General features: G+C 39.4%; 1 protein-coding gene across 11 annotated transcripts in view; it reads right to left on the bottom strand.

Moving 5' to 3' along the window:
* LOC119128479 (endonuclease V-like) overlaps positions 1–15,722 on the bottom strand; it is a 72,786-nt gene that overhangs the window by 41,031 nt on the left and 16,033 nt on the right. For 9 of the 11 annotated variants that reach the window (XR_005099021.1, XR_005099026.1, XR_005099025.1 and 6 more), the window contains one exon: positions 8,910–8,979. Coding sequence is in view for 4 of the 11 variants with exons in the window: in XM_037260946.1 (XP_037116841.1) it covers positions 8,910–8,979 (70 nt within the window). In the remaining 7 variants the exon portion in view is untranslated. Of the gene's footprint in view, positions 1–115; positions 230–7,517; positions 7,920–8,909; positions 8,980–15,722 lie in introns of those variants that run through there. The other 2 variants (XM_037260956.1, XM_037260932.1) reach the window with 2 other exon arrangements.

A 15,722-nucleotide genomic window follows, 5' to 3' on the forward strand; every position in this document is an offset into this window, starting at 1 on the left:
CTTAATCTTACTAGACATCTGGTTTTTCTTTTTCCCTGAAATATTTCTAACTTTTAATGAATCACCAACAAGGAATCTCAGAGGCATCAGCAGAGGAATCAGCAGAGGCAGGAATTTCATTAGGATCTAAAGCCTCCAGTCAGCGTCAGAGCCTTCCGTGAGCATGAATCCTCCTCCTGATGAAGCTCAGCATTCCTGCTGACTGAAGCATCTTATAGACGGAAGTAGTCTGTTGGAAGTGAGGGTGAAAGTCCTAAGACTTCACATAAAAGCCACTCAATGAAAGCAAAATCTAACATCTCCTTTGCCTCGTTCAAGCCTGAAAGGCCCTTATTACAATGGATTTGCTTCAATTGATTTGTCTTTAGTGGCCTCAGGGAACAGAGGGCCCATAGATTTCTGGTTTACGGCAAACATGTGAAAGGGTCTCAGCGCATGGTTGCATAAAGGCTTCAGCTTGTCACTTGAGCAAATATTTGGCTGTCATTCTTGTATGACAAGTAGCTCATGTGCACCCAAACGGATGAGCTTCACTACACATTTTCAGATCTGACAGGCTTGGTTATCCCAAATACCGTAGAAAACTAAAATACAATACAAAAAGTCAGTCTAATTGGACAAAGAGCACAAATAAAGTTTGTCAGAGTAGTGGAGATATGTAGATTTTTTACCTGTATCAAGCTCTAAATGATGTCACTTTTTTTTAGTGTATTGTGTTAGAGCAATACACTAAAAAAAGTGACAGATACACACAACTCTGACCAGTGTGATACACACACACGCACACACACGCAAATCCAAAAACCAGTGCATCAAGATATCCAATATTTCTCTGTGGGGTATGATCTATCGAAGTAAATTTCCCCATGAGGCCAAAAACAATGACATCAAACTTTTGTTCATTAGCATTTGCAAAATTACAAATAATTCTGCATCATGAGCACGGTTTACATGCAGACTTTGTTTTATTGCGATTGAAGGCCTCTAGTCTATTGCTTGCAATCTGGTGTTTAATTGGAACAGACAATTTACGGTCATGTGGTATGCGCAGAGCTACAGACAATACATGATTTATCAGAATGGAAGTGAGTCGTCTAGTGAGCACAGCAGTTGTCTTTCACACTTGAATAGCTTGATAAAATCAAGTTACAAGTATTTACAAGCTCTGCCGTCACACACCTGCTCCATTTGGAAGCTGCCATATTTTTAAGTGTGTAAACGATCAGCCTGGCTATTACAGATGAAGCGTCTATATGACTTCTGAAGTGGCAAAAGGAATACTGTATACCAGTGGTTCCCAAAGTGGGCGGTACCGCCCCCCTGGGGGCGGTGGAAAGATCTGGGGGGGCGGTGAGGAAGAAAGGGGCGGTAGGGGGGCGGTAGGGGGGCGGCAGTCGATTTGTACACAACACGCCGCTCTGGCCCAGTCAGATCCGACAGCATAGACTACATAGACTACAAAGCAAAAGCTCAGGTTTGTAATTTCAAGCTTGTAATGTTCAGAATTTTATCTTATAATAAAACCGCATTCTGGCGGTCAACATCATCTTGAGTTCAAGTCAACATGAAATTGGGGACTCGCCAGAACGCGCCGTGTTGTGTTGTGTTGAGCTGGTTAGGGCAGTGGTCCCCAACCACCGGGCCGCGGACCGGTACCGGTCCGTGGGTCACTTGTACCCGGGCCGCCAAGCCGCACAGAATGTTTTTTTTATCGACGATCAATTAATTCAGGTCAAGACACTCGTCCCGGTCACGTGACATGTTCCCCAGTCGAGCCCGCAAAGCTAATATGTGGCGACAGGCTAACTAACCAGGCAGTTAAAACTGCTAAAAAATAAATTGGTTTACTAAATACTAATTGGGTTTTATTTGTGAAATACACATTTGTGTTTAACCTTTCTCTTTTCAAATTGCAGCAAACCAAATATCAAGAAAGAGGTGTTTGTTTCCATATGTGCCTTGGGGGGGGCGCTAGGAATTCACTGGGGAGCCAAAGGGGGCGCCAGCCTGCAAAAGTTTGGGAACCACTGCTGTATACCATCCCTAAGAATCCAAATTCAATTCTATTCGGATTTGGCCTGTTTGTTCCAGTTGACATTTTTATTCAGTTTGAGTATTGGTTTCTGTTTTTTTTTTTTTTTTTTAATTCTAATTGAGAACAAGACTAAATAGATGTGTTGCAAAATCATTGACTAGTTATGTCCGTCTTTTCCGCACTATAAGGCGCACCTAAAAACCTCCAATTTTCTCAAAAGCCGACAGTGCGCCTTATAATCAGGTGCGCCTTATATATGGACCAATATTGAGCCACTACAGCAGGCGTGTCCAAAGTCCGGCCCACGGGCCAAGTGTATACGTATATCTTATATATGGACAAAGTTTTAAAATGGGCCATTCATTGAAGGTGCGCCTTATAATCCGGTGGGCCTTATAGTGCAGAAAATACGGTACTAACTTTATGCCAAGTGTTCTGTCAAACAGCTAAGTTGTACTATTGCTTGATACTTACAAAATGGAAGCAAGCCACACTGAATTAAGTGAAAGGCATGGCTCATCAATACACTGCATGGTAGCACTTTGGGGTAGAGCTTGCACTGATTGCAAAGCACTTAACACAACGACGCTTAAGACAACAACGTTATCAGTGTGCATCCATCTTGGTTATTATATCTTTTTTTTTGTCAGGGTGCCAGCCAGATGAAATTTAGCATCTGAGGTGTTCATGTATATCGAAACCAACCGCTCCACTTCTCCATGTACGTGGATGTTAGATTTGCTTTTTGTGCAGTCATATTTCAGATTCTTTGTGCTGCCATGTCACCTACTGTAATCTACTCAGGGCCTTCAATATTATTTTTGAACTACTATGTTAGCAATGGGATTATTTGTTTTATTAATCAGAATTCAAATTTGCCTCCGAGTCCTCTGATCGGTTAGTCGAGGCAAGTCAAGTTTCACGAGCAAAACCCATCTGTAGTATTCTGCACATATTAATAATACATGTAATATTCAGAATCTCAGGTGAGTATGATGTACAGACGGGGGACAGGTACTGGGAATTAAACATTAATGAGCTTTCCACACACAAAAAAGTGTTGATTGATTTTTGGGGGATTGATTTTTTTTATATTATCTCAAACAAACTTGGCATTAAATAAATTGATTGATTTTGAGCTGCTGCGGATGATGTACATGGTAGTGTTGTGGGCAATCATATTGTTTTGATCTATAGCATAATTGATTGACCATTTTTCAACCATGAGGGACATTTCGCCCTACGGTTTTAGAAAAAGATTTTTTTACGAGGACCAAAATCGTAGTACAGATTTAACTGGCCTTAGTTATCACTGTGTAAAAGTATCCAAAGAAATTAAATATGAGCTGTATAACGAATTCTGCAAATAATAGTATAATAACAAGAACGCATCAGCTTTATATGGCAATCTGTAGAAATTGGGATCATTTCCTAGTGAGGTGGTTCAGAAAATGGATGGATGCATATATTTTTAAATCCATATTGTCTACGCAGCTCTTCTATAGGATCAGATTCCAATGTGCAGGTATGCCTAATGAGATGATTGGTGAGTGTATTGTAGCCACAGTTTGACATGATCCACCAACAGAGGATCAGGTCACAGGAGAGGCTGAGAGCATGATGAAAAAAAACTGGCGAGTGACGATTCAATTGATTTATTGCTCTCTGAGTCTATCGATTGCTTTGAGTCACAGATTTCCTGCCGCAGGATACTCTGAACGCAGTGGTATGCTGCCGAGATCTATGGGGTGACTCAATCTTTCCAACAGTGGGGTGCACAAAGATGTCATTTACAGTTATCAAGCAGTAAACGTGGCAGAACTGTTAACAGTCTAAGCGGAAATGACAGGGATGTCGATTTGACATTTAAGATGATAGCGTTTAGCATTTTTTTTTCTTTTCAATACGGATTGCAAGCACCTTCATTGAGCCCACTAAACCTGAGGATCAACTTCTTTACTATGGCATAATTTCTGCTTGTTTATTGCACTGAAAGGTATTAGGGTACCACTTTGTTGTATGCACTTCTATTCGAGCTCCCTGTCACCCATCCCATTCCTGGGGTTTGAAGATTGTTCTTGTCATGGCTGAGGGGTTCACATGGCTATGGTGAATATTTGTCCGACAATAATGCAGCGTTGATGAAAAATGAGGCAGGTGGTGGCAATTTATCAATCCCTGCGTGGCGCATGGCGGCGCTCTGGCAGAGGGAGCTGAGACAAAATGCAAAATCCTGAGTTTTTGTGCACGATGAAAATTGATGCCATTTCTCCGCTGCTGTATCAGAACAACAGAAGCAGAGCGAGAAGAGAAGAGAAGAGAAGAGAAGAGAAGAGAAGAGAAGAGAAGAGAAGAGAAGAGAAGAGAAGAGAAGAGAAGAGAAGAGAAGAGAAGAGAGCAAAAGCCGAGATGGAAAAGGACTTCAACGGTTGGCACAATATCATTAAAAAGAAAAAGAAAAATTAATACAATTAAATGTATAATAAAGCACAAATTAATTTTCAACTGTGACTCAACTTGATGCCTTCAACTTTGAAAGAGACATCCGGGAAATACAATAGAGGATCAATAATCAAGAAGCACGAAAAAAAGACATCAAAATGTCTATTAATGATTCTTTAATTAAGAAAAAATCATCCTTGGCTTAATATTATCCTTTGCTGATTCAACATGACTCCATCTGCTCGACAAAGACCACAATGTGCCAGTGAACATTTCACGGCCAAATAAGGGAAGAGTTGCACAAAACAAGAAAGAGCTGATCAATTTACATAAAGCACAAAAATATTGTGATAAAGAGGTACCAGTAAACTAGGAAAACACGAGCTCACAATGGTAAACCAAATACGATTAAATGAGAAAAAAGACTCAAACTAATCAACTATTAACCCCAATCATACTACGCTTGTACAGAAAGATAAAGAAAATGAATCTAAAATATGCATATACCGTTATGTATTTTGACATGTATTACACTCACCACTAGCAACTGAGTAATAGTTTAGCAGCAAACAACCACAGTTGCAAAACTGTAATCCTCAGATGAGTGCAGCGAATGTGAGGTGGGACATGCATTTTATCAAATGGATTTGTTTTTGAAGTCATCATCCATCCATCATAATCCATCATAGTCTGAAAAATTGTGGGACACCATGTTACCAACAGAATTGTGTTCCTTAATTGCAGTAAATGTCTCAGGAGGAACAATAACAAGGGGATTTGAGGCTGGACTGACACTGTCATTCATATGATTGACAATTTCTAATTTTTGCTCTCAAGTAACACAACTTGGGTATGAGGGAAGGCAGAGAAAATAAACCAAAATACAAGCAAGCATATTCCTTCAGATCAGAGTCAAACCTCTTCCAAATGTGAAATTGGCTAGGTGCCAATGCAATGCAAAAAAACAGCAACCAAAAGTCTTAGCTCCAGTGAAAATCGCTGAGCATTAAATAAGAGTAAAAAACAGTGGCGCACTCTGCACCTGCTATAAACTAAGTAGCCAAAGATGCTAATTTAACAAATTATTTCTCAGTGTGGGGGCGTGGAACTGACTAACGCACGTCGTGTGTTTGTGCAAACAGAAATAAACAAGTTGAACAATCATCACGTCTTCTGTCACTAGTTTTAACACAACACAGTCGAATGGAGCTCCACCAGCACCCTTAAAGTGCTGAATTAAAAACAACCCAATCTGGGTTAAAAATTGGACCGACCCAAGAGGTTGGGTCAATTTTACCCCACTTCTAAGATGACCTTGGCGTCTTCTCAAATGATGTATGATTGGTTCGGAATAAGGAAGTGAGAGATAATTGTAGTACAATGCAGACAAAGAACATGGGCATCATTTTGCTAAAATTATTTAGTATAGTTTGCTAAAAAAATAGGTGGCCGTAGTTTTTGAGAACCATAATTTCAACCATGCAACCTTTTTTGACCATACCCCCTAAATAAATGAGCCGATAATCATGTGAAACTTGAACCAGAATTGAAATCGTTAAAATTCAAATAATCTGTAAATAAAAGCAAAATTCCCAGTACAAACTAGTTCATGGGGTGCACGACATAGCTCAGTGGCCTAGTGGTAGAGTGTCCGCCCTGAGACTGGAAGGTTGTGGGTTCAAACCCCGGCCGGGTCATACCAAAGACTATAAAAATGGGACCCATTGCCTCCCTGCTTGGCACTCAGCATTAAGGGTTGGAATTGGGGGGTTAGATCACAAGTGATTCCCGAGCGTGGCACCGCTGCTGCTCACTGCTCCCCTCTCCCCCAGGGGATGGATTAAAATCACACGGGGATGGGTTAAATGCAGAGGACAAATTTCACCACACCCAGGTGTGTGTGTGACGATCATTGGGACTTTAACTTTTTTTTTTTTTTTTAACATCCTCAGTGACGGTTCTTTAGCTACACAATGTCCATTTGTCACTGGTGGGAAATTCATTCAATCAATCCCACTCACCAACTGATGCAGCAAGTAACATTATGGATTACAGTGGATAATACTGACAGTGAACAGCGCCTCTGGCATGTGCCCTTGTACCACCATAACTTTTTAATGAAAGCAGCGACTCCCAACAGAGCCAATCGGTCCAACCTTGAGCTGATTGCCTTAACAACATCTTCCTTGACATTTTGGAAATGCTTTTGGAAAGGGCACTGAAATTTGTATAACAGCATGGAGTTGATTGGAACAATTTCTACATTTGGAGACACACACATCCATGATACTTGAGCTGATAAAAATGTAACTTTTAAACTCACCTAACTCAACTCACAATGAAACTTTATATGCTTAAAAACAGCTGTCACAATGTGCGCTACATGAAATTGGACTCAACAGAAAAATAATATAACTAATAACGATGAATAGAAATAAAAATGAAGTAACAAATAAACAGAAGGTTTGAATTCCCTGGTGACCATGAAGGCGCTGGGATTCTGAAATTATAATATCACAATCACATCGTTTATATGCGGTCAATAACGCTTTAATATATTGGCAGTATTCGTGTTTTCAAAGTCCATGTAAACATGTGCAGAATCCAGAATATGCCATTAAATGTGTTTTTAAAATTCCAAATAAAACCCAAATCTCGGCTTGTAAACGCGATTCAGTTATCTCCTTCTAACAATGGATGCTCTTGCTCTATTCGCAAGGAATTTTGAACTTGCTGCATGGTAACGGATGTTTCTATCACTTTTAATTTAACAATACACAAGACAATATTTCTGTAGCGAAGCCATGCCAAAGTAATGACCTTGTTTCACAGCTGAGCTGTGTGATTTATGAGCAAGAAAAGTATTAATCACAAATGTTTTGACTGATGTTGAAATAATGATCGATAAACAATCATGATTATTGATTCCAAACCTTTATTCGATGTCAAAACTTTAAATATAATATATTAAGTTTAAATATAACTTAAAAGAACAACCATAAAATAAACAAATACAAAAATCATGTTTTATGATGATTGCAATAAAATATCTAAAAAATAATTCCTTCTGTGCATGGTTTGGCCTCTCAGGGGCAGTGTGCCGCATGATAGAGATACAATAAAGAAGATAAAGAGCAGAAGAAGAAAGTGAGTATTCAGAGAGTAAAACTGCGTTAAGGCCGAGAGGAACGTGCAATAGTCTTGATAAGATAAAGAGCATAAGAAGAAAGTGGCTATTCAGAAAGTAAATCTGCGTTAAGGCCGAGAAGAACGTGCAATAGTCTTGCTAACTCAGCACAAAGCCTCTTCGGATTGTTGGATTGAGTGATCAAAGAAAAGAGCACACTCAGAGGATTCACTGCGTCAGGGAGATCCTGAGAAGATGACCGCAGATGTCCCATTGAGTTTGCCAGAGGGCTGCACTGAGGTGCACCGGCCGATACTGTGCACGTTTGATATTTCTTAAGCTACAGCACAGTGTATAGTACTTTTCAATCCAAAAAAAACATGCTGGGGTGTCAGTTGAAGGTCGAGTAGTTCTAGCTTTTCAATATTTTGATGTTCTATTTGTTCTTATTGTTATGTCACATACCACACTTCTCATTCAATCTCAATTTCTCAAGGTGATTCTTTGCAAAGCATCAATCTTCCATCACTCTGACTTCCACAAAGACCTAAGGTGGACACAATCCCTTTTTTGTCCACCCACTTTCTTTTTGTGGAAGGTAATAAATACTAGCTGAAGGAACACTGCCTGGGTGAGCATTGGGCACTTACACATTCACAGAAAGGCATCATGATTTGAAACTGCATGAACAAGTCTCGGCTGACATTTTCTGTGGAATCGATTCTTTCCAAATTGTGCCGACACACAGTAGCCAAGATGTTTGGTCATCTGTCATGAAAAAAGCTCAGTTTGGCAGCAAGCTACAGACAGTTGGTGAAAAGGATTCTTTTGCTGCTGCAGTGAATAATAGCATACTTTGGTGACCACACGCTTCCACAATAAGTTTAAAAACATGATTCCCTCAGTGGGATCATGAGCTTGGAAATGGAAGCAAGTCTGTGTTGGTGATATATGACTTTAATTTCACTGGTTTCAAATTACTCTGACCGCAGTCTAATAAGAAATGTAAACACTTCTGGCAAATGTAGAAGCAAAAGCTGAGTTTTTCAGAGTGTTTATTCTCCTCTAGGTTACATGGGTTAAAATGAAATGGCAACTTTGATGAGAATGATTACGTTTGCCAACAACGCTGACAGGATACAATTATTTTCAGTTTGCTCAATGAGTCATATGCTGTCGCTTTATGATATATAGAGACAAATTCGCTCTCCCTAATTGGATGTCAAAACATGAGCGTGCACGTCAGACTTAAAAAAAAAAAAAAACGTGTGGTATGTACATATGTAAATATGTGATGTCACCCACCTCGTTCTGTGCTTCCTGTCTCTGCAGTAGGGAAGTGAGCACGGAGGTACTCTCTGGAGCGATAGTCAGCCTGGGAAAGAAAAAAGATGAGGTAGTGAGAATGTTACAAGGGAAAGACATGGAAAGAAAGATCACTCATACAATCAAGTGCAATCAAATGCGTGCAGGAAAGCCCTGACACGGTGAACACACACACACTGGACCATTGAAATGGAAATGAAGTGACCTTGATGCTGACATGACACAGAACAAACAAAGCAGCTGGTCTTTGCTGCCAAACCTGACAAACATAAATCATTGTGCGCAGACGTGTCTTCAGTCCAACGCTGCTATCTAAACATTGTTCGGTCCTACTTGAGGACCGAGCCAAACTGTGGCCTGCTTGGGATTGACGAAACGATAAAAATGCATTGTTTCAAGGCTGCCCATACCGACCCTCATCCAAATGTGCCTTCATGGACGTTGCTTTATGCACTGCGGCACAGTTACGCTGGAAATGGAAAACTCAAATTGAAAAAGACCTTCACCAAAGTCTTTCCACAAAGATTTACTAAGTAAGTAGTGGACTTTCAGATTTATGAGTGTTATTCCTCTTGAGAGGTAGCTACTGTATTGCACTCCACTTCAAGGCACTTGCTTTTACAAGGTACTTGCATTTATTTGCAACAGTCCCAGACAGACAGAAATGTCAAATTCCCCCCTTTTTACATGTGCTTTTTGGTAAACTGCCAAATAGTAAATAAAGTTCAGTTGTATTTTAACTACAAAGTCAATGATTCCATGGCAGTTTAATGTTTTAAAAAAGCCAAAACATGACGTTATTGTGGGGGTGTCTGATAATGACATCAAATATCGGTTTAATTTCATAACAAAAAACAGTATCAAGTCTACATCCAAATTCCAGGCAGTCCATTGCAGACTCATCATCTTCTGCTCTTTTAGCCAGCAGCATTTGGATCTAGCATGTAGAGCCCACATGATCAAAACAACCATGCGTGTGAAGGAGCTAACAAAGTAAGGAGTAGAAGATTGATGTATGCAGTAGAAGTGTGAGTATTTTTCATTGAAATCAGAGGTTGCATAGTTATTTGTTTGAATCGATCACTTTCATACTAAAAAAGAAAAGCATGTATCATTCCTGCCAATATTGTTACGGCTCAATATTGGGTCTTGGGCAATACACTTGTCTGCAATAACGGTATCATATCAGGCAGAGGCGTAGCCAGGAAGTTTTCCAGTAGGGGCGCACGCCCACAGGAAAAAAAATCGAACATCACCCACGCCGTTCGCTGATCGCTAAAACAACATCCGGGTCCGGGAGGCAAACGGTGAATGGATAACATCGCGCACATAGAATAGCGCAAGCACATTCGCGCAAGACCGAAAGAAAAAAACGGCATGAAAATGAAGAATCGAAAAAGCTCGATTTTTTTCAACCGGGGCGCAGGGAGTCCTAACCGGGGCGCCGCCCGGGCTCGCCCCGGCTTGGCTACGCCTCTGATATCAGGATGCAAGTTTGGCTGGGACACCCCTAGTTCGACAACAGCGCAACACCTCGCAACTTCTCTTAACAAAATACGGACCAATCCGAACTATTGGCCTCTGAAATTTCACACTGAAATTTCAAACACTGTATTAACCTTGAATTATAACTTTTTTGCAAGTAGACAAAGAGTCAAAGAGTTGACAATGGCTCTGAATCGCAAGATCCAGAATTTTAGCTTTGCTACAAGAACAAGACGGAAAAACAAGCTCACCAGAGAAAAGACTTAGCATCATGATGAACAGAGCACAGACAGCAGATGTAATCCAGTGCTCGACCGTGCCTCTTCTGTGGAGCAGCTCAACACTTTCTACACCAGGTTCAACGGAAGTGACACTAAAGTGGACCGCAATTGAATGGTAATTAAATGAAAATGAAAAAAAAAAGGAAAAAAAGAGATGTGCTGTGTGGGCTGACAGACCCAAGACACACCACATACTCTCTCTGAGCCGTTTCGGCTGGAGGGACAGGTGATGGAACAGGTCGATGTGTTCAGGTACCCGGTTAACGAGATCGACCGTCTCCTGTCTTTCACAAAGAATAAGGACGGCCTTTTGGGAAAGGCCCACCAGCGCCTGTGTCTTTTGTGGCTGTTGAGGAATTTCAACATTTTAACTGTCTTGTACTGATCACGCATTATGTTTGTTTTGACATTCAGCATCAAATCCTGGTGCAACATAACAGAAAGCAAGAATAACATCACTGTTACAAGCAGTAAAAATCACCAACTCCTTTCTCTGACTTGCTCTTTTGCACAGTGAATAGGAAAGCAATCTGTTTCACACAAGCAGTTGTCACACACCCCTTCATCACGCTTTTCAGTTCCTTGCCTCAGGCAACCATTACCATGTACACCTGGCACAATAGAAAAGTTTACAACTGTAAACAAACTATGCTTTTATTCCTTCTGCAGTTTTCTTCTTAAAAACATGAAGTAATCACAAGTGGGTTTTTTTTTTTTCAGCATCTGCTGTATAAATTTGTGTTCTCCAAGTCTGACACCAAATGAAATTTTCTGACACTACCTGAAAGAAAAGAACATTTTTGGAATGGAATGGGTGGAAGTGTTTATTAATGTAAAATGTATTCAAAGAAATTACTGAGAAAAGAAAAGAATTCGGATCATTTTGGGCAAGCCAGTAAGCACATAGCAAAAGTCTTATTTTGTTTGACTTAGGCAACTAGTCTCGTGTGTGACATTCGAATGCTTAACACTATATTTAAAATTCGGGTCAGCACACCCCCAAAAATACTTTGCACCAATTGTCACTGTCAGTGAAACGTCCCAGATGCAAGGAATTTCAGCATTGAATTTTTTTTTTTTCTTCAATGATGCGTGACGCCTTTTTGAAACTGGTTCCAAGTAAGCCCTTAAATCATATGGAAGCTACAAAATTGCATTACTGAACAGACAACATGCCCTGATCATTTTAGTGTCAAGCATTTCAAAAATGTTCACAAGAGTAATAGATCACTTCTCCAAGTCACCTCTAATTTACCTGTATGTCCTTCTTGTCAGCGTTTACACCTGCCTGATAAACATAGCATTTAATGATGCCAAATCACATGATAAATTCATCTATTTGCATATACTACTCTTTGCAGAAAACAGTAATTTTGCCACAATGGTAGATGCAATTTCAGTTCTGCAGTTAGTACTTTAGTTTCCACATCTATTTGCATGAACAATCAAGTTTATGCCCATTTCTTTTGCATGAGCAAACATTCAGTAAATCGGGCATTAAGTTGAAAGCATAGAAATGTCCTAAGGGTCTTGGTAAAATGAAAAAATAACAATTAGGTCAAGTGCAACCCCAGATTTATCGATTGATTAAGTGTGTCTGCATCTATTTTCTTATGTAGCGTATATTAAAATAGCTTTTTTTTTTATCAACCTATCATCTGTCCTAAGTGAGAATAAGCAAGGTAGAAGACAAATTAAAATCTAGCTATGTAATGAAGAGCTTCATTTCCCATGTACTAAAACTAAACTCTTTTCATTTTTATTAAAAGAAAGAAGGTACAAATTGCGTAATTCTTAAGTAGTGCTGTTATTTTCACACAAAAAAATTAGTGACTAACACCACTAGATTTGGTTTGATATAGAGAGAAAATTGTTGGAGAAGCAAATCATCCGGGGATCTGGAGACAAGAGCTGCGCTACGCAGTAGACTGATCACCAGTCAATCACAAAACTCCTACATAAAGACAGACAAGCCTTCTCACTCACAGTTTCGGAAGGGAAGAAGGGATCCACAGAGAGCCCACACAAGCACAAAAGTATAAAAACTCTGCACAATCCGACCTGCAGGCAAAGCTGTGAGACGGCAGCGCTCAAAATAAATCTGCAGCCTACTGATTCTTGTTGAGAATCACGAGCATATCTAGTGAATTCAGTCACCATTAGCAGGTGAAGGCAAGTTTAACACAGCCACCAACGTGTAGGGATGCAGAAGCACTGACAAAGAACTACAGGAAACAATATGCTTACAATTAATGTCAAACTTGAAATAGTTCAGCACCAAGTCTCACCTCGCTCCATTAATTTTGGAACTGTTTGAGTATACGACAAATTTAAATTCTTCAAACATGATTTCAATCACATTTTCAATTCAAAATTCTCTCTCTGACACAACATCAGCTCTCATTTATTTGTCTCTATCCCAAATATATAATTTTGACCCCACTCACCGCCAAAAGTTTAAAGTATAACTCAAACTTGCATTTACTGCTTCAAGACAAAGCTATGTTGGTACTATAAATCAATACTGTCATGCAATAGCCAACTTATATTGTATTGAATGGCCACATCAAGAGAGCACAGTCATTGCACTGAGTGTACTTGAAAAAGAGGACAAAGAAAGGACGTGCTTATGCAGAGTGAAGAAAAGGCCACAAGCAAACAGATGTGCACTGGTGGCTCTTTGCAGTAGCTTTGGGCGCTGTCAGACAACACACACACAGACGTGCAGAGGTGTCTGGACCAGTGGCCCCAGGCAAGTATTTATCATTTAGCCTGACAAAAGCCCTTAAAGCAGGCAGCTATGCTTGTCGACTCTCTTTGCTTGTCCGCTTTTCAGATCCTTCGACTAAGCCAAATGTTGGCTAAAGTGTTTTAATAATAATTATTCAAATTGTGCTCACTGCCACCGACCGCATTCCATCCAAAGAGGGCTTAGGAGTCCAGTGGCTGCAGCACCAGAATGTCAGACAGACATATATTAACATTTAGACAGCCTCAGGGCCCAGAGGAGATGTCCGATTTAAATCAATCACATCCTTTTGGCAATGTCAGAAAAGTTCCACAAGTCAACTGGTAGAGCTGGCATCAACGGCGCTGTGATGTCAGTCTCACGTTATTATTTTTATAACTTCTTTGTCATGACTCTGTAAATGTCTATTAATGTATTTATTTCACATTTGTGGAAAATGAATAAATGATCAAATAAGCCAGAATTAATTATAAGCAAAAATAGTCAAGTGCGTCAGAAAATATAAAGAGCAACACAATTGATTGTGGTTCAACCAATTTTATTTTAAGAATAAAATCCTGCAAGCTATCTAACTGGTTGTCACAGGCACACATTCGTTTTTGCTGAGGTCTCTTTGAATCATGTCTATTGCTATAAATTGGTGACAGTTTTGTTATTTGGCCATAATTTATGAGTACATGTTGAAGTCGAGGTTAGACGTGATGCATCTTTAAAAGTCTGGGCCAAGGGGAGGAAACAAGTGTTCCATGCGGGTCTTGAGCTGAAAATGTTTGGGAAATGTTTGTGGTAAAATATGTTTATGCTGTGATTTAACTATGTTTGAGTTAAGGTTATTCATAAAATAAATAAATAAATAAAATAAAAATGTGTATACATAAAGAATAAGTGAAATAACAACTAGCCGGGTGATTAAAGCTCTGCCTTGCACCACTAATTAAACTAATTGATTTGGAAAAACAAAAGTCAAAATGAAATAAAAACTAACTATAAAAGAAAATCCAAAACCATTCTAAATATTGGTGCTCCAATCCATTGGCCTCAGATGATGTCAGATGATTGTTGTGGAAAAGTACGTGATTGGTAAAGTTGATGAAAACTTTGCATTGCTGATAAGAATAACGGTTCCTTTTTTCTCCAGTACTCACTCTAGATAAAGTGAGAAATATACGGCTAATCCACACAATCTGTATCGGAATCAGTATTCGGACGTTTCACTCATGGATGATCGATATCAGAATCGGAAGCATTAAACCTTAATTGAAAAACTTCTAATTATTATCCCGATTCCAATACTGTAACTTTAAGTGCTTTGTTTAGTTTAGAAATGTTTAAAGTGTGGGGGAAGGGTAAAACTATTAATATTTTAGTTTAAAAATGGCATATGGTCTGTCTATACTGCAGATTTTTAACGACTGCAGATGGGTTTCTGAAACATAGACCCGGTGATAAATGGAGGTTTACTGTACTAGCATCAAGGATAATCATTTATCACTATAGTGTACACATTAGTTAGAAGATGTTCCTTCTGTTTATGTTTTATTATATATGTGCAGATATTTAACCTGGCAAGCAAAATGCATCTTGATGCAAACAATTCTTTCTAAAGATCAGTGTGTCAACTGGCTGACGTTAAAATCTAATCGTCTTCCTTGGCCCATTGCCCAGCTAAGCACAAAATTCTTTTCAAATCGGTTCATAACTTTTTGAAAAATTGTGTTCACTCTCAGACAAAACAAACATCAGCAAAAACAAAACTCTCTGTGGGTGACGCTTACAAATGACAAAAGACCGTCTGATGAGATGACAAAGAGGCACTGTGACGACGCTTCCAAATCAAATTCTACTTTCCCAATTTAGAATAAACACAATAAAGTAAGACATGACGACAAGTAGTAGAGAGGATGGAATGACGGACGGATGAAGGGAAAGACAAATGGATGGATTGATAAATGCAGGGATTTCAGAAACAGGGAGAACACTGATGATGAACTTCTGAAAAACTCCTGCAAGTACTTTTGTTGTCATTATCAATGTAAGGCTATTTTTTCTTCTTTATTGTCACTAATAGGAGGAAGTTTAGTTTTGGGGTTTTTTTTTGCAGTCAGATTTGTGCACACGGAGGACTGTGTGCAACTGTGCATATTTCAAACTTTTTCCGGAACTGCAGAAAAGAGAGCATAACCAAAAATGCTCAAGCTATGCTGCTCTGAATTATTCAGAAAGTATCAGAGAGAGAAAGAAAAAGAAAATGGATGGATGGCAGTGGCTGGAGGATGA

This window comes from Syngnathus acus, chromosome 1 (assembly GCF_901709675.1).
Source record: "Syngnathus acus chromosome 1, fSynAcu1.2, whole genome shotgun sequence".
NCBI lineage: Eukaryota > Metazoa > Chordata > Actinopteri > Syngnathiformes > Syngnathidae > Syngnathus > Syngnathus acus.